Source organism: Scomber scombrus, chromosome 2 (genome assembly GCF_963691925.1).
Source record: "Scomber scombrus chromosome 2, fScoSco1.1, whole genome shotgun sequence".
NCBI classification, from domain to species: Eukaryota; Metazoa; Chordata; class Actinopteri; order Scombriformes; family Scombridae; genus Scomber; species Scomber scombrus.
The window spans coordinates 33,366,191-33,386,498 of record NC_084971.1 but is presented as its reverse complement, the minus strand read 5'-3'; the positions used below and the strand labels follow the sequence as shown (position 1 = coordinate 33,386,498).

Sequence of the window (20,308 nt, the reverse complement as noted above, 5' to 3'; positions counted from 1 at the left end):
ATATGCAACAAAGATGGCCATGCAGTGGGAGACATGGGATGATAATAATAACTTTATTTGCATAGCACCTTTCATACAAGAGATGCAGGTCAAAGTGCTTTACAACAAAATAAATTACATGCAACAAGTGCTTCACATAAAAGGAACATAAAAAGAACATAAAAGCATGTAACAAGCATTAATGTAACATAAGATGGAAAATAAACCGCATTTGATAACATTAACATAAATAAGATCATGCAAAGTGAAAAATTAAATAATAAAATATACTTTGTAGATACGTTTTTAGCTTCCTTTCAAAAAAATATCTAATGGTAGTATGTTCCAAGGTTTTGGGGCATAATTGACAAAGACTGCATGCCCAGTTTTCTCACAGTGGTTGCTGAGAATCTCCAATAAACCAGCAGCGGATAATTACCATGTTCTTGAAGTTAACAACAAAGGAATTACTGCTTATAGAGCTTAACCAGTGCTGCGTCTCAAATCACGTACTTCTGTTAGTACACTGTATACTTACTTGTGTAGTGTGCAAATTTTGACAGCTCAGTGTTGTCTCAAATTGCGCACACACTTCTTGCTCTGGTGTCATAGAACTTGGGGGGGGGGGCGCAACTCTTAATGTTGTGCACCAACCAACAAATTCTGCATAGCATGCCTTAAATATATACCGTAAAAAACGGTGTATAAGTCGCACCTTAAACGAGATTTTAAATTTTTTAAATTGAAAAGTGGGGTGTGTCCTATACACCAGTAAAATACAGAGAGAGGTTGGATCTGCACAATTATAGGTGTGTAAAAGGCTGTCCACACTAAGAATGATAACTATAACAATAAAGATAACAATGTGAGCATCCACACTTATGAACTATAACGTCCTATAAGCACGTGTGCTCTAGCTGTGTCTGCAGCTAATTAAAATAGATAGACTATTGATGACCCGTTACAGACCAAACTGACCTGACTAACAGCAGCAGATGTTGAAGCGCAATGTACAGAAGCGCACAGACGATCAGCTATTGCGCTGTGGCAACGACACACAGTATGAGCACAGATCTGAAGAATAAAAGATTCACTGACTTTGGTGTTTCTCCACTGGATGGAACAGAAGATGATGCTTTGTTTGATTCTGGGACTGACACAGAGTCTGAGGACGGTGAGCTTGGTGAGCCTTACTGTGACTTGGGCACAATATTTGCGCACAGCGACAACTCTGATTAATTGTTTTTTTGACTTGAGTAATTACACAGCTACACACTGTATTAAATATGTAAAGGTACTGTGTTCTTTTAAAAGACCATAACCATTAACCCTATACACTGTTTTAGGTGTATGTTTTATTGTGTTTCTAATAAAAGTAAATTGAAAAAGTTTTGGAGTATATATTACGGTGGCCGGGAAGTGCAAAACAATACAAAATGTTTAACACTTTTACAAAGTTTGAGACAAATTTACATTTTGGAAAACATTTTTTACATATCATAAAACAAAATGACATTAGCAAAACACTTTTACCAGTCTTGAAACAGATTTAAACTTTAGAAAACAAAACACGAAACACTTTTAAAGCACTGAGACAAATGTACAAGTCCCGAAACAAATTAACAAATGACACAAACCTGAAAAATCCAAATGATCAGTTGACTGACAGTGCTGAAGTATACCTGAGTTTAAGATCCTGAGGTTTTTGAGTTAAGGAAATACTAAGAACAAAGCCTCTGAAGATATATTCACAAGCCACTGATTTCACCACAGTTCCCTTTTGCTTCATGGAAACTGTAGTGTTGAATAAACAAATGGATCTACCTCACAGAAGGTATCCAACAGAATTTTACAACCCTGATCACCCTTCCCTCGCACCATGTCAATCAGCTCTCGTGCTTTGTCTGCCCTGGACAATCCTTTGATTGAATCAATTTCCCCGCTGTTGATAACCTTGTGTTGTAGAAGTGCATCCATCAGGGTTTTCAGATTAGGATCGGACACTCTCTCAATAAACTTTTTCCGAACAGACAGCAGTTTTGTCTTTTCATCCCCTGGAAGACTTTGAGTACTTTGCAGATCCCCCGTCCTTGGGTCAGAACCTGGGGTAGTAAATGACAGAACAAAATGAAAAAAACAGAGCTTGAGAGAGGAGTTCAAGTCTTGCCTATCACCTATGAAAACCTGGTAAGTCACTGTGTGAAGTGGGCATGAATGTCAGATTGTGGTCTTGAAAATGTAGAAAGATTGTTAAATGACCACAAGTCTTACACAGTTTTTCAAGCCTGTCTTAAAACAACAGCCAGGTACCCCTATGGACAATGAAAGAGGTTTCCCTCACCATAATTATTACTCTTGTTCATACTGACTATTAAAATATCCTCTTCAAATGTGCTTTCAAAGTTAGTGATGGGAACCAAAATCCAGTTTGTCCACACAGTCATTTTCTGCAAAAATGCATATTATAATGTATAATGCTTATATTCAGCTTCATCAGTCTGAGTTACTCATATCAAGTGGATATCTCTTTTTGGCATCAAATTCCCTCTTTGTGTTTCCTTGGATAGTGTTTCCCTGTTGGAGTAGCAATAAAGATGTTGGATCCCTAATTAGACCTTATGTCTAATGGAAAATCTATGCAGTGAAATTAAAGGCGATGAAACTAACATTCAGTGTAAATTCTCTCGAAAGGCACATTTAGTTTTTCTTTGTTTTTTTGTCAGTAGAAAAAAATATTCTCAATGGACACAGTGTTGCTCACCTCCTCCAGCTGGAGCCTGCAGTTAAAGCATAAGACAAACTAACACTGAACTGAACTGATCTAATCTATCCAAAGCCTCATATATCTTATTTGTCTGTGCTGTAGACCTCCGTTGTTGTCCAAAAACTGCAAAAAACACATTGCTGCACTGGTTACATGTTCTTTCATCATGAAGAAATTATTCATGTTAGTTTGTTTAGAAATGGCTCCACAGACATTCAAAAACAGAGATCACATTTTCATTCTCCAGAGAGTAATCTGTAAGACATACAGCGTCGTGCTACATATCACTACCTCTTGACGTTCTACTGAAGTAAAATGTAGTACAAAATCAAATGGTTGTGATATGTAGACAACATGCTAATGAAGGTGCTAATGAACAGTGTTTCTGCACAAGCACATGTCTGCCTAAACAAACTAATGTGACCAAACTCTTCATGATGAAGGAAAATGTCACCGAGTGCAGCAGTGTGACCATAGCCTGTATGCCAAAGCGGTTTGAAGGCCAGATTTGCAGTTTATGGTCAGTGTCATCTTTTCCATTTGGAGCCAGAAGCTTTCAACTAAGACAGTGCAGACTTGAGCTAACATTAGTTACTTCAGCTAAATTATGCTGTATTGTAATCAAGCAACATTCAACTTAATGAAATATTGCAACAATAGTTTGATTCAATGTGAGTCCTGGACCCTGAGCCAACTGTCTATCATTGCCCACATGGCAGACAAAGCTATTAATTCTTAAAACAAGTCTTTTAACAGAGCAAAATTACCACTAGCACACTTAATAGAGGGCTTGAATTTTAGAGATTAAGACCATAATGACTCGCTGAAAATAACTAAGTATTTCTAAAAGAAGATGGCGCTTTTTGAATGGTAGTCAATTGGACGCAGGGTTTTTTTTTGGAGCTGAACACCAGTGGTACTTCACTTTAAGGTATTTCTTCAATGGCTTTACTTTCAACTGTGGTTGCTGCTACGTGGGTGTGACTCACTAACATGTTTGCAATACTTTGAGGACAAAAACAGAGGCTTACAGCACAGATAAATAACATATATCAGGCTTTGGATACACACACACACACACACACACACACACACACACACACACACACACACACACACACACACACACACACACACACACACACACACATAACTTCATTAACTGACAATGCTTCACATTCAGAGATAAAAATAAAGTAATTATACCTGCTGTAGTTTGTTTGAATTCTGAGTTTTGCAGAAACTTTGCCCTTCAATTAGACACAGTGTTGCTCACCTTCTTCTTCAGCTGTGACTGGGAGCCTGGCTGGTTGACTGGCTGAGGGCTGGGTTGCCAGGACAGACAGTTTAATGTGATACTTCCAGACCCGTCTCTTCTCTTGGTCTTGGACTGTCATGGTCACTTCATCTTTGCTCGGAGTCAGTTGAATATCAAAAGTTGGGTGGTAATTTGGTCCATAGTTACACTTAAATCGTGCACACTGTAAACCAATAACAAAGTTTCAATTAAAAAAATCTTGCTGCAATTACAAAGTTTGCTATTTAATCCAACTTAGTCTGCATTCAAGATGTTTTCTGATAAATTACCATGGGAAGTTAAAGCTGCATTAATCAAATAAAGGTTTTTATATTCATAGTGGTATAACACTCTGGGTATTAAAGTCATTAACTGTGTAAACCTGTTACAGCAGTAATAGAGACAATGTGCCTAATGCATGCAACATTCATACACACAGATTTGTTCTTAAATTACGTTTACGAGAGATTTACAATAACTTGCCGCATTCACCAATTTTCTCGTATTTAGGATTTTCTCTTAGGTACGAACAAACTTAATGAGTGGTGCAAACCTGTCGCACCAGTCACAAACAACCAACTTGCTGTTCTCCAAAGCAATGAAACTTTGTTGTTGACTAATGAATTGTGTCCCGTGCATTACTTTGAAGACATTTTGTGTTGTAATTTATAAATTACACTTCATAATCCAGAACTATGGTGACATACTGTGTTTGTAGTATAAGTATTATTTTAGTATTAAAGTAGTATTTGACAATTTAGGCAGCTATATCAGTCATTTAAACTGGCAATTGAAACTATGATATAATGTAGGCTTACAATATATATATATATATTAGCGGCTGAAACTACAAAGCGACTTGTCCACAGTTACTTTTCCTCAATGCAAACTGACTATTCGTCAATTACTTTTATTCATTTAATTGAGTTGTTGGTGATCAGGGTTATGGTTTGGCTCCCTTGCTGATGACTCCACTAGCAAGATGTTTTTTGGCATTCAATTTCATGTCAAACCATTTATTTTTTATTTTTGTGACGGTGCGTGCAACAGCTGAGACAGTGTTCACAACATGGGTCATTTTGTCCTGTTCTTTGACTTTCTTGGGACCTTTCATTTCACCACTTACACACTAAATAATAATATGTGTTTCTGTTTATCTATTTCTGAGAGCGGGACTTCGATCTCCAAGCTGGTAAAGTTCTTCTTTTTAGACTTTGGTGCCATTTTCATGAATGGAGCTTCTCTACAACCTGCCGGACGCCTGGTATATTTCAGTAAATTAAGCTAATTTACTATTCTTGGGAACGCGTGTTCATTTAGAACAGATGGGATTCATCATATTTACGCAGGTCAGTTATGACTGTGTCCTGGCGATACCAGTGTTTGGTGAATCTGACATGGCTTACTCATACAGGTCCACCTCATGAAAAAAGAAATTTAGAAAAATTTAAGATAAGAATACAAAAATGTTCTTGCATGAGGCCCTATCTTTATGTTTTGTTTGGACATACTCACCTCAGGCTGTACTTCATGGTCCTCAGAACTGTGCAGACTGTAGGTTTGGCCATCAGCGAGGTCACAGGAGGAAGGGACGTCAATATACTCAGCTTTTTCCTGTTGTCCTTTCACCTTCATTAGAATATTTTTATTAGACTGTGACTTCATTACTTAAATTATATTATTCCATGACATAATAATGCTCTGTTTTCCATTGTTGAATTGTGGCATCATTAAGATTTTGCTACAACAACAAAAAATAAAAATAAGATAACGTGTAGCAGTTAAAGAACTACAGAATACTAGGGATGTGTGATTAATTACTCAATCATCATTACTACTGCAGAGCAATTCTCACTTTCAGCCACTAGGGGGATGTAACTGTAACGACCTCCACCTTATTTTGAAGTAGAGTCTGACACTGAGGGAATTTTTACAGCTGCCTTCGGCTAGGTTGAATCAGTAGTAAGTTAACCTGCTAGCTGGTCTGATGCAGACGAAGACACACAAAAGTCCAGCGTGGAAAAACGGCTGACTCGTGAAAAAGCTGTATTCTAGCGCCCTCTGCTGGCCATTAGCAGAAATACTGCTTCATTTCCCGTCTCATCAGTCTGCATTTATCCTGACAGAGAGGTATGTATTCAAGGCAGCGCGATGATAAAGTGTGAATTTTAAGTTTTAATGTTGTTTAAGTGCACACAGCAGTGTATTCATGCTTAATATTGCTATTATAGAATAGCTGTGTAATTCTCTGTCGTTCTTTTTACCTGTAGAGATGAGTTTGTAAGGCTTAAAAAACTAGCTTAAACGCGTTTTGCCTGTAACGTTGAGTGGCTGGTTTTCATCATTTTGGCTTGGACACTCAAGCTTGTTTTTTTTATTTTAGGTGTGTTGCAGAGATAAAGAGCCTAAAATAACGTTTTTGCTGTCTTTTGGACTCATTTTAACAGGTATGTGTATGTTGTAATGTACTCCCATTATCAGTTCAGTAAATGTATTTTTTATGTTCAGTTTATTGTGTTAAGTTTACTGTGTTAAGTGTGATAGAGGATAGCTTTCAAGTGTTTCATTGTATGATGTATTTTGATGAGTGTTTCAATTGTTTTACATTCACATTATTATTATTTCACATTTCATGCTGTTAATATTTAAGCTATATATGTTAACAATGTAATTTTGTCACATAATTTGAGACAAGTTTGTGGCACTTTGTTCACATTTTATTGTATTTTATGTCATTCACATGTTGAGTCTGCATTTATCCTGACTGAGAGAGGTGTGTTGCAGAGATAAAAGAGCCTAAAAACAACGCTTTTGCTCTCTTTTGGACTCCTTTTAACAGAACACAACGGAGACCGACCCAGTTACACGAACATGATTGTAAAGGATATGCTCAGTGTTGTTGGTAGGAAAACAAAACTGCACTGTTATATTTTAAGGGATTGTGATTGATATTTATGGAAAATGTTGGAGACCTGTTATGAAAAAACTGTTCACTGTTGTTTAAAGTACTTAGAAGATGAGTTATCTTATACAGGTTGGTCATATCAGGGATCATTTTTTTGATTTATGGCTTGCTGCCTTCATTTGAAAGCGTGTGTGTGTGATGTATTAAACATTTGGATTTAGTATTTTTTGAAACCTCGTTGTGCTGTAGTTACTTGTACACAACGAATGAAATATGTTGTGTACTGTGGAAGCACATGTTAAAGTAAAAAGCCTGCCACCTGCTGAATGTTAAGCTGTACACCACAGCGTGAAAAGAAAAACAACATAAAATCAAAAGTTTTATCGTACAAATTTGCCCCAAAACATATCTGAATAGAATAATCCTTACAGAATTGCATAACAAACTTTGAAAAATGTGGAGGGAAAGGAAGTGTGTTGTTGACTGATAAATCAGTTTATTTTGGCTAATTATTAAAGCTGAGAGATTCTAATGATTATGAACTGATGGTGAGTTACTATGAAAAGAGCTTTTACCTCCTGCACCGGCACATTCTCTGGCAGTAGAAACACGTTGAGTTTTGGGTGTTGCCTCATGTACGTTGGTCGATGAAACAGCAGAACTTGGCCACTCACTGTTATTGGATCTGGGTTGAAAAATCTTTTAATGATATCCCATACCAAACCCCAGGGTGAGAGGTGAGAGACATCCACAACCACGTGAGTGTCTGTAATCTCCAGAGGTTCAAGGAGGCTCATTCCATCATCACTGATGTGAACAACAGACAGGACGTCTGAGAGCGATGCTGTAAACACAGAACCATCAACCATTCATTTATTTCCAATGATCTAACTCAAAGCCATTTTAACAACTCTTTTTGATTTTTGAAACAGGAATTTATATGTCAGTCAATGTGCAGTGTTCTTGCAGAGACACACATTATGACTGTAACAAGTAAAATAAAGCACTAATAGATACTGTTATACTTTATACAGTATAACAACTAACTGACATTTAAGCTTTGCTATCATTTATGTGGCATCCAGCATAATGTATTATCTATTATCACGAAATGAAGCTTAGTGAAAATTCAGACAGGAAGACCATCTTTTGTATGCTCACGTCTGTAGTTTTATTTCTCATTATTGGGACATTCTGATCCTTCTCACAGCTCATACTGATCTACGTCAAAGCTCATGATTTAATTTGTTATTTCTGGAGCATCAATTGACGTCAGCTGTTCACATCACCTGGTCAAGTCTAACCAGTAGCATGGTGACACACCTTCTTTGTCAGCCTATCATATTGCAGCTTTCTTTTTAAATGTACTTCTTCTCAGCTCAGGTGCTTTCTTGATGCTACTTTGTGTGACCCACCAGCTCCCCATCACCACCCAGTCTTCAGATGCATGAATGCATCATTTCAACCTCATCAGTCTGATCAATCCCAGCAGTCAGATTGACATCGTTTGTCTGCACTCTCTCTCTCCTCTCTCCTCTATCTCTTTCTCCCTCTCCTCTTTCTTTCTTTTTCCCTTCTCTCTCTTGTCCTTCTCTCTCTCTACCCCCTCAACCCCAATCAGTCAAGGCAGACGGCCGCCCACCTAGAGCCTAGGGTCTATCTTGCTGCTGCTTAGGACTGATTTCCTTCGATTAAAATTCTCCCTGCAGAGTCCGAGCGCCAAAGCCTTTTGACAATACCTAATCATTAATATCATCTGTATAATAAACATTCTTTTTACTGCATTCTGGTCTCTCCTGATTGAAATGTAATTTCAGACACTTCCTATTATTATATAGTTTAACAAAATGAAAGGGCAGAGATTTTTTAAATTTAATTAATAAACCCACAACACTCTGCTTGCTTACCAGGATTTTTTCCACAGTGTGGGAAGTGAAGCTTAGAGACAACGTCCTCTGAACACTTGATGTCAAACAGCGGACCTGCAGGTCTCTTTCCAGCTGACTGAAGAAGGTTTTCATCCCACTGGACAGTCCTGTATAACAACTCCCCCTCCCGATCCATAGTAAATATCAGCTTCGTCAGCATACACTGGAACACACCTGGACCAGGACACGTGAACCTGAATGACACAGAACGACAGTGGTGGAAGAAGTATTCAGATCCTTTACTAAAAATTATATAAATCAACTCAACCATCACCACAATGCAATGTACTGTATAAGGAGTGATCTACAGTATACCACATGATCTGTCTACTTAATAAAAATAGGTTCTTACTGTATTTTGAATAACCAGTAAAGCAGAGGAAACCATATTTTTCTATTTTATGATCTGATTACCTGTATGAAATGTGTCCAGGTTCATGTAACACTTCAGGTTTAAAGCAGGATGGGGCCTGGATTTTTAGAAAGACAAAACATTTGTTTTCAAAACATAATTGTGTGTAGTTGTGTGCCATCAAGTGAAAAATATCCTTTATATATATGTAATAAGTACATTATATCAGATCAGAGTAAACATTAAATGGAATGGCTGCAACTAAAGACTATTTTCTCAACTGGTCGATTAGTTGGTTAGTCCAGAAAATGTCAGAAAATGATGAAAAATGTAGATTAATGTTTCCCAGAGCCCAAGATGACTTCTTCTGGCCATAGCTCAAATATATTTAATCCACTGTCATGTAATAGGAAATATTCACATTTGAGAAGCTGGAAAATTTGAATTTGTTCTTATAAAATGATACATTACATTGAATTGATTATTAAAATAGTTGGTGATTCATTTGATAGTTGACAGCTTAATTGTTGCAGCTCTAGATGACAGGAATAAGATATGTTGCAACCAAATTTTGAATTTTGCTTCTCCAAAGATACATATATCCCTGTGATCCCACACATATATCATACCTTATTATGGGTAACTGTAGGTCACAGAGGCTTGCAGATGAGCCAACACACACACCTCCCAAATCACAACTGTGTGCTGTGAAACTGCACATCGAGCAAGTTGATTGGTTGATAAAATACCTGTCCAGTGACCACTGTGCATTTTCATGTACGTGTAGCCCAGAGAAGCTTAATTCAAGTTTTAGGTTTCTACTGCTAGTATATACTACCCCCCCATTAAGTATTATTGCTATTATTACTATTATTGTTGTCATTGCTGTTCCACTCAGGCATAAAATATGGTTTCAACAATAAATGTTGTAAACATCTTTATTTTTTCAAACATCGAGTCATCAGAGTATCGAATACATCTTTAACATCATGGATGCATAACATTTCACCAATGTTGTCGGGTTTACCTGCCTTAACTATGTGTAACGCTAGGCGATATGATGCTTCAGTTGCTAAATGTTGCAATTACATTCTTCCGTGAATGCAATTTCTTTAGCTTCCTATCAGAAAACTGTTGTGGCTTGGTCTCCAAACTTAGTTGCTTCGTCTCGATGAGGTGCCAGATTTAACATACTCTCATACTGTTATTAGCTAGCACCTCTTCGCAAGTAACACACTGTGGCAGTGGAGCATCATCTGGACCAATCCATGAAAATCCAAACTTAATATAATTATGGTCATGGTTCCTCAGTTTTCTGCTCGACCCAGACTTTATGTCCTTTCTCACTATAGGGGCTAAAAGTGATCTATTTTGCTCCACACATAGCTGAACTAAGCTAGCCAGATGTTTGCCCATGCTCCTTTACACTTTGAAAGGACCTGATATATACTATTATGTAGTTTATTCCATCCATCCATCCATCTTCTTCCACTTATCCGGGGTCGGGTCGCGGGGGCAGCAGCCTTAGCAGGGAAACCCATACTTCCCTCTCCCCAGCCACTTCGTCCAGCTCTTCCCGGGGGATCCCGAGACGTTCCCAGGCCAGCCGAGAGACATAGTCTCTCCAGCGTGTCCTAGGTCTTCCCCGGGGTCTCCTACCGGTGGGACGTGCCCTGAAAACCTCACCCGGGAGGCGTCCGGGAGTCATCCTAACTAGATGCCCGAGCCACCTCAACTGGCTCTTCTCAACGCGGAGGAGCAGCGGGTCTACTCCGAGCTCCTCCCGGATGACCGAGCTTCTCACCCTATCTCTAAGGGAGAGCCCAGCCACCCTACGGAGGAAGCTCATTTCGGCCGCTTGTACCCGTAATCTCGTTCTTTCGGTCACTACCCAAAGCTCATGACCATAGGTGAGGGTAGGAACGAAGATCGACTGGTAAATTGAGAGCTTCGCCTTTCGGCTCAGCTCTCTCTTCACCACGACGGATCTGTGCAGAGTTCGCATTACTGCAGATGCCGCACTGATCCGCCTGTCAATCTCCCGCTCCATCCTTCCCTCACTCGTGAACAAGATCCCGAGGTACTTGAACTCCTCCACTTGGGGCAGGATCTCATCCCCGACCCGGAGAGTGCACTCCACCCTTTTCCGGCTGAGGACCATGGACTCGGATTTGGAGGTGCTGATTCTCATCCCGGCCGCTTCACACTCGGCGGCGAACCGATCCAGTGAAAGTTGGAGGTCACGGTCTGATGAAGCCAACAGGACCACATCATCTGCAAAAAGCAGTGACCCAATCCTGAGGTCACCAAACCGGAACCCTTCAACGCCCTGGCAGCACCTAGAAATCCTGTCCATAAAAATTATGAACAGGATCGGTGACAAAGGGCAGCCCTGGCGAAGTCCAACCCCCACCGGAAACGAGTCCGACTTACTACCAGCTATGCGGACCAAGCTCTGACACCGGTCGTACAGGGAATGGACGGCCCGTATCAGGGGGTCCGATACCCCGTACTCCTGGAGAACCCCCACAGGACCCCCCGAGGGGCACGGTCGAATGCCTTTTCCAAGTCCACAAAGCACATGTGGACTGGTTGGGCAAACTCCCATGCACCCTCAAGGATCCCGCAGAGGGTACACAGAGCTGGTCCACAGTTCCACGACCCGAGCGAAAACCACATTGCTCCTCCTGAATCCGAGGTTCGACTATCCTACGGACCCTCCTCTCCAGTACCCCCGAATAGACCTTACCAGGGAAGCTGAGGAGTGTGATCCCCCTATAGTTGGAACAAACCCTCCCCCTTCTTAAAGAGAGGGACCACCACCCCAGTCTGCCAATCCAGAGGCACTGCCCCCGATGTCCACGCGATGTTGCAGAGTTGTGTCAACCATGACAGCCCCACAACATCCAGGGCCTTGAGGAACTCTTGGCGAATCTCGTCCACCCCCGGGGCCTTGTCATCGAGGAGCTTTTTGACCACCTCGGCGACCTCGGCCCCAGAGATAGGAGAGCTCCCGCCCGGGTCCCCAGACCCTGCTTCCTTACCGGAAGGCGTTCGGTGGGATTGAGGAGGTCTTCGAAGTATTCTTTCCACCGATCCACAATGTCCCGAGTCGAGGTGAGCAGCACACCGTCTCCACCATACACAGTGTTGACGGTGTACTGCTTCCCCCTCCTGAGACGCCGGATGGTGGTCCAGAACCTCTTCGAAGCCGTCCGGAAGTCGTTCTCCATGGCCTCACCGAACTCCTCCCATGTACGGGTTTTGTCCTGGTGCCAAGTGCACATATGGACACCCTTATGCTTGAACATGGTGTTCGTTATGGACAATCCGTGACGAGCACAGAAGTCCAATAACAGAACACCGCTCGGGTTCAGGTCGGGGGGGCCGTTCCTCCCAATCACACCCTCCCAGGTCTCACTGTCACTGCCTACGTGGGCGTTGAAGTCCCCCAGCAGAATGATGGAATCCCCAGAGGGAGCACTCTCCAGCACCCCCTCCAAGGAGTCCAGAAAGGGTGGATACTCTGGTCAGGATCCGTCCCCCCACCCGAAGGCGGAGGGAGGCTACCCTTTCATCCACTGGGGTAAACTCCAACATACAGGCGCCAAGCCGAGGGGCAATAAGTATCGCCACCCCTGCCCGGCGCCTTTCACCAGCGGCAACTCCAGAGTGGACGAGAGTCCAACCCCTCTAGAGAAGATAAGTTCCAGAGCCCTTACTATGCGTCGAGGTGAGGCCGACTATATCTAGCCGGAACTTCTCAACCTTGCGCAGCAGCTCAGGCTCCTTCCCTGCCAGAGAGGTGACATTCCACGTCCCTAGAGCTAGCTTATGCAGCCGAGGATCGGACCGCCAAGGTCCCCGCCTTCGGCCGCTGCCCAGCTCACTTCGCACCCAACCCCTTTGGCCCCTCCTGCGGGTGGTGGGTTCACTTGAAGGGGGTCCCATGTTTTCTCTTCGGGCTGTGCCCGGCCGGGCCCCATGGGTGCAGGCCCGGCCACCAGGCGCTCGCCATCAAGCCCCACCCCCAGGCCTGGGCCAACTACCCCCAGGCAGTACTACCCCTCCAGGGGGGGGTAGTTGTAGTTTATGGTATAACAATATTGTTAGAAGTAATTTGTCTCAATTTAACCTTATAAATATGCTTTCTTTAAGACTCATCCACCAGCTGTAATAAGTGTGTCTCACCAGTGAAAGTGTTGAGGTGAACCGCTGAGACATCAAAACATCTTTGACTGCAGACAGATCAAACACCATGTTTGGTTCCATTGTGGGTTGAGACTCATCTGACGAGGAGAAGATGAAACAAAAAGCTAAAATGCAATGTTTGCAGTGGTGGAATAAGTACTGAGATCCTTTTTAAAGTCATCAAATCAATAACATGATGTAAAAAAACTCCATTACGAGTTAAAGTCTTACCAGCTCAATGTACTGAAAGTACTAAAGTAAAACTATTAATTTAGCAGAAAATCAGGCTGTGACTGATATATTAAATAAATAAATGAAAAACAGTCTGTAAAACAGTCACTGCATTAGTACCATGTTACTGTTGTTATAATCATTTTCAATAAAGATCATTGTTAGTGGAGTAAAAGTAAAGAGTGAAATAAATGATTAAATGAACCTCAAATTTGAAATTCAGTACAGTCCTTAAGTCAATGTATTTAGTGGCTATCAGCCCATTTACTGTACTTACCATAGGTGGTGTCTAGTGGTGCATGTAGCCTTCTTGTTTTTGGGCGAGACATCGGAGGTGTCATGAAAGACAGCGAAGGGGGTGGGGCCCCTCCAAAGGGTCAGCAGATAAATGTGAGGGGTGGTGTGATGATTAAATGATGAAAGTAGCATCAAATGAAAATACTCAAATAAAGTAAAGTACCTCAAATCTGAACTTAAGTGCAGTACAGTAAATGTAAGTCGATGTCCTCCACTGCATGCTACACGATTTACCATTTAATTCAAGTATTACAAATACATTGTCATTTATAATGAGAGCTCATTCATAATTAAAGCAGGTAAAATTATATTTTTTCCATTTCTTGGCAACATTACCTGTCTGAAGCTGACAGTGGCCAGGTAGGTGGATTGACCTGCATTTTAGAAAGTAAAAAAATAACTTGTGTGCAATGAAGTGATCAAAAACATTCAAAGGACATACAGTATTAAACTCCTGAACATAATAGATGGAAGTGTAATGATGGTGTGAAAGAAATATAATGTGTGTCAGGCTGCATTCAGACCAACAACAGCACTGCAGCATCAAGCACAGGCTCAACTGTTCATTACTATGACAACAATGTGTGTGTGTGTGTGTGTGTGTGTGTGTGTGTGTGTGTGTGTGTGTGTGTGTGTGTGTGTGTGTGTGTGTGTGTGTGTGTTTTCTAGAGAACAGGAAAAGAAAAGAAAGGTGGTAAAAAAGTTTCTGACACTCATAACTGTTTCTCTAAAATGTTGATCAGAAAGCTGCAGTTTAGAAACGCTGCTGCTAGAGTCCTCACTGAGACCAGCAGACTGACTCACATCAGTCCAGTTCTCAGATCTTTGCTCTGACTTCCTGTATGTCAAAGATGTTCAACCTGCATTAAAGCTGTGTCCAACACTTGAAATGTGTCTCACCATAAATGTATCAGGGTGAACTGTTCTGCACTCACCTCTGTTTGGTCCACTGACTGATAAAAAGGTGTGAGATCCAGTGAGGGACTAAATGTACCTGATGGAGAGAAGAAGATTCAAAATGGATCTCCAGAATAGAAAGTATCAAATAAATTGATGAAATATAATGAAATAAATCATATGACCGTGTAAAATATATAAATGAACCTTTAAATGTGAATAAATATAATAATTCATTAAAACCTCATCAGCATCAATATTCTTTCTTCATTTCTTTTTTCATTGTAAATGTTTCATGAGTTCAGTTTTATTACATTATTATAAATAATACAGCAGGGACAAATCTACAATCACACACCATGTTGTCATTAAATCTTAAAGCATGAGGTCAGAGATACTAAACAATAATAAAATGTCACATTCAGTCACATTAAATGATCATTCATATTAATGTGCAGCTCAGTGCAACATTATCTCAAGTCTACATGTGCTGCATGTCTACTCACTGGGAGGCAGTTCAGAGGGAGACTGACCTGTTCTGTTATATCTGAGCCTTTGGAGCTGGGTCCTCATTATCTCCTCCAGCTCCTTTTGGTTTTTACTGAGTCTTTCTATTAGCAGGTGATAGTTCTCATCCTGCTAAAATAAGAGTAAAGATATGAGAGGAAAAGGTAAGAGGGGCAGTAGGACAAATAGTACACAATAAATATTTGCTGCTATAAAACTACAAAAAGCTTTTGTAGAACTCAACAGGTCCTGTGTTTTATCATGTTGGGTTTTTAAAAACAAATTGTTAAACTGACACTAAACTGATTCAGGACCTTCAGTGTTATGAACTTCAAGTTATTAAAAAAGTCAAGATCATGTGATCTAGTGTAGGAGTCTAAATGCAATTTATTTGTGTTTGTCTTATTAGTATGTAATAATTTAAGTTCATACATAAAACAGCAGAAAATATTAATAAGATATTAAATGGGAATATTTGCAAGTTGATGTATTTTAGTCCATATTTGCATTAATGTAAAAAGTTAATTTAGTTTAAATGTATGTGGAAATTTTAATTGATATTATATTTAAACATTTGTTAAAAGATGACTATTGTTGTTGCTTTCTAGTAACAAGTAACTCTGTGCACTGTTAGGGAAGAACATAGTTTTCTGACCTCTCCTTTCCTCCTTTTAAATGTCATTTGTTACTGTTAGTATCAGTAATAAATTTGGAAAAGGACAATTGCTCTGTGTGTACATATATTTTGTGTTTCTGTCACAGTTGTGCTCTTCCTATTACCTGCCACTCTGCTAAATTTCCATTTATCACTACTCTGCTCAACTCTGCCAGTCAGCCACACCCACCTCTGTTCACCTGGACACTCAGATGCACCTCATCAGTAATCAGGCCAGTTTATCTGCTTCTCCTGTCCACTCACACTGCCAGATTGTTCTTTGTTCCCATGCAAGACTCTCCAGCGCTCACCATCAGTTTGACTTCCAGGTTCTGACTCTGCTCAGCTCTGACCATCCTCCCTCGTCTCTGCCCTCAGCCTTCTGTCCCCGACTACGAGTTCAGCCTCTGTAACTGATTTCTGTCTGCCTGTCCCTGTGGCTGCCTGGCATTCCTGTGCTTTGGTTTGCAGTTTGAGTTTCCATCAGTCCTGCTTTGTCATTGCTGTTTGTCTTCATGGGTGCATCTGGTCCTGATCTTCTGCCTAATGAACTGTACCTAGATGCTATTCTCCTGTTCACCACCACACCTACAATCGATCTTCAATAAAACTCATTATCAACGATACCATACCTGTGGTGTGTTTGTGCTGCGACTAGGTCCTAATGGAGAGAAGAAGACACAAAATGGATCTCCAGAATAATAAATAGAAATAGAAAATACCAAATAAATTGATGAGATATAAGGAAATTAAGCACAGTATTTAAGTGAATGTATTCAGTCACTTTCCATCAAGTGGCTATCAGCACATTTAGGGATACTTACCGTATGTGGTATCTACTGACGCAGATTGCTTTCGTACTTTGGGTAGACCCACAGGAAGTGGAAAACTAGTTGGCAACATAACAAATGTTTAGTAGAAGAAGTTTTGCTCTCCACAACACTGCAACACTTTATGTATATACAATGATCCATGCTACCAGTGGAGGAAGTTCTCAGATCATTTACGTAAATAAAAGTACTAATACAAAAATGGAAAAATATTACATTACAAGTAAAAGTCCTGCATGAAAAATCCTAATAAAAAAGTAAAAGTACTGCAGTATTATGAGTGATATAGTATGCAGTATTACAGTAAAAGTACTGCAGTGTTATGAGTGATGTAGTATGCAGTATTACAGTAAAAGTACTGCAGTATTATGAGTGATGTAGTATGCAGTATTACAGTAAAAGTACTGCAGTATTATGAGTGATGTAGTATGCAGTATTACAGTAAAAGTACTGCAGTATTATGAGTGATGTAGTATGCAGTATTACAGTAAAGTAGTGGTTTGGTCCTCTGACTGATATATTATTATTATGACATCATTAGATTATTAATAGTGAAGCATCAGTGTTATAGCAGCATGTTACTGTTGTAGCTGCTGGAGGTGGAGCTAGTTTACACTACTTTATATACAGTTAGCTAGTTTAGTCCAGTGGTTCCCAACCTAGGGGTGGGGCCCCTCCAAAGGGTCAGCAGATAAATGTGAGGGGTGGTGAGATGATTAAATGATGAAAGTAGCATCAAATGAAAATAGTCAAGTAAAGTAAAGTACCTCAAATCTGAACTTAAGTGCAGTACAGTAAATGTTAGTCGATGTCCTCCACTGCATGCTACACGATTTACCATTTAATTCAAGTATTACAAATACATTGTCATTTATAATGAGAGCTCATTCATAATTAAAGCAGGTAAAATAATATTTTTTCCATTTCTTGGCAACATTACCTGTCTGAAGCTGACAGTGGCCAGGTAGGTGGATTGACCTGCATTTTAGAAAGTAAAAAAATAACTTGTGTGCAATGAAGTGATCAAAAACATTCAAAGGTCATACAGTATTAAACTCCTGAACATAATAGATGGAAGTGTAATGATGGTGCGAGAGAAATATAATGTGTGTCAGGCTGCATTCAGACCAACAACAGCACTGCAGCATCAAGCACAGGCTCAACTGTTCATTACTATGACAACAATGTGTGTGTGTGTGTGTGTGTGTGTGTGTGTGTGTGTGTGTGTGTGTGTGTGTGTGTGTGTGTGTGTGTGTGTGTGTGTGTGTGTGTGTGTGTGTGTGTGTGTTTTCTAGAGAACTGGAAAAGAAAAGAAAGGTGGGAAAAAAGTTTCTGACGCTCATAACTGTTTCTCTAAAATGTTGATCAGAAAGCTGCAGTTTAGAAACGCTGCTGCTAGAGTCCTCACTGAGACCAGCAGACTGACTCACATCAGTCCAGTTCTCAGATCTTTGCTCTGACTTCCTGTATGTCAAAGAGGTTCAACCTGCATTAAAGCTGTGTCCATCACTTGAAATGTGTCTCACCATAAATGTATCAGGGTGAACTGTTCTGCACTCACCTCTGATTGGTCCACTGACGGATTGAACTTTGTGTTTGGATCCAGTGACGGAAGAGATTTACCTGACCCGTTTTGTGAAGAGACACAAAATGGATCTCCAGAATAGAAAATATCAAATAAATTCAAGTGAGTTACAATGAAAAAAATATTATGACTAAAATATAAAAATTAACCTTTAAATGTGAATAAATATAATAAATCATTAAAACCTCATCAGCATCAATATTCTTTCTTCATTTCTTTTTTCATTGTAACTGTTTTATAAGTTCAGTTTTATTACATTTATTACAAATAATACAGCAGGGACAAATCTACAATCACACACCATGTTGTCATTAAATCTATTAACAAACAAATAAAATGATCATTCATATTAATGTGCAGCTCAGTGCAACATTATCTCAAGTCTACATGTGCTGCATGTCTACTCACTGGGAGGCAGTTCAGAGGGAGACTGACACATGTTGATATGTATGAGCCTCTGGAGCAGGGTCCTCCTTACTTCCTCCATCTCATTGAGGGTCTTCACGATCCCTGTAAGGAGGCGACTGTACCTAATCTGTAAAGATATAAGGGTAAAGGTAAGAGGGGGAGTAGGACAAATAGTACACTATATATTTGCTGCTATAAAACTACAAAACGTTTTGTAGAAATCAACGTGTCCTGTGTGTTATCATATTGTCTTTTTAATTTTTGTTAAACTGATTCAGGACCTTCAGTGTGATGAACTTCAAGTTATTAAACAGTCAAGATCATGTACTCTAGGTTTCCACTAAGGTGGACAATAAAGTCAATTCATTCATTCAGTACAGCCACATCCCCCAATAGCATATAAGCTATAAAATGATTAATGTTTGAGACTGACCTATGACTGATTGAGATTGAGAGACAGTTGGGTACAACACAGTGACAAAATGATAAAGTTCACAGAAAAAGAGAGAGAAACCTCCTTTTTTTAGTAATGTGCTGAAATAAAAGAGAGAGAAACTTACTCTACTGTTGGCTGACTCAAACACATCTGCTTTAACTTCTGTGGTACGGTCCATCTGAGGGTCTTTTAGGACAGCAGGATTTGTAGTCTGAGAGTCGGCTTGAACACTGTAAGGAAGGGAGGGAGCGGGGCAAGAACTAAAAGAAAAAAAATAAGGGGGCCTATGAAAAGGAGGAAATGGAGAAAGAGATTTCAAATTACATATATGTTAACTCCTCTCAGTGGCATTAAAGTATTTAAGTATTACACATGTCCAGCATGAGAGGAAGAAAAAGAAGAAGCAGCAATGGTGGATCCAGGCTGAATGCTGCTGTAATTTTAACTGTTGGACTGTCGATACGTCAAGTTTTATTATTTTTCAGGTGAGAAAGTAACCATTTAGATTCCCAATATGTGGTCAGTTCATCTAAATAGCGCCTAATTGGAAAGATGCTCTGGTGTTGTTGGATACAGTTTATGAGTAGAGATGCTGCTGCTGGCTGGTGAGACAGCAGCAGCATCACAGCTGCATGATCCAAAAATTGTGAACCTTTCCTTTAACACCTTAGTTATAATTGCATTTTTCCATTCACTGAACTATTTAATTATGTCTGTGTTTTGATTATTTTGTGATATGAACATCAACATTTAATAATATAATTCCAGGCAGGTTTACAGCATATGCAGTCAGTGTGCTCTTACTCTCTGTCTGAGGGTCCAGGTTCTTCACTGAAGTCTTTAGTCATCGGCTGACAGCTGGAAACTGGAAACAATGGTCGCTCCTCCTCTTCACCCCCGAAATCACTCATCTTCTGGATTTCAGTCTGTCTGGGACTTTAATTAGTGACACTATAATTAAAAACACTGTGATATATCACATACAGAGAGCCTGATGGTGAAATCATGCTATAATAACACTTGTCCTGTCTCAGTCTTCATGTTTT

The 20,308-nt window shown here is 40.1% G+C and overlaps 1 protein-coding gene across 1 annotated transcript; it reads right to left on the bottom strand.

Annotated features, from left to right (window-relative positions):
* Window positions 1-1,707: 1,707 nt before the first annotated feature.
* Window positions 1,708-19,440, bottom strand: LOC133987077 (uncharacterized). The gene is made up of 14 exons (XM_062426359.1): window positions 19,387-19,440; window positions 18,827-18,953; window positions 18,395-18,456; window positions 15,375-15,477; window positions 14,880-14,938; window positions 14,281-14,318; window positions 13,925-13,953; window positions 13,417-13,514; window positions 9,288-9,343; window positions 8,853-9,067; window positions 7,521-7,789; window positions 5,556-5,669; window positions 4,020-4,224; window positions 1,708-2,081 (listed from the first exon to the last, which is right to left on the bottom strand). The coding sequence occupies exons 1-14, from the start codon at window positions 19,438-19,440 to the stop codon at window positions 1,765-1,767; spliced, it is 1,746 nt and encodes a 581-aa protein (XP_062282343.1). The 3' UTR covers window positions 1,708-1,764.
* Between the last annotated feature and the right edge of the window lie 868 nt (window positions 19,441-20,308).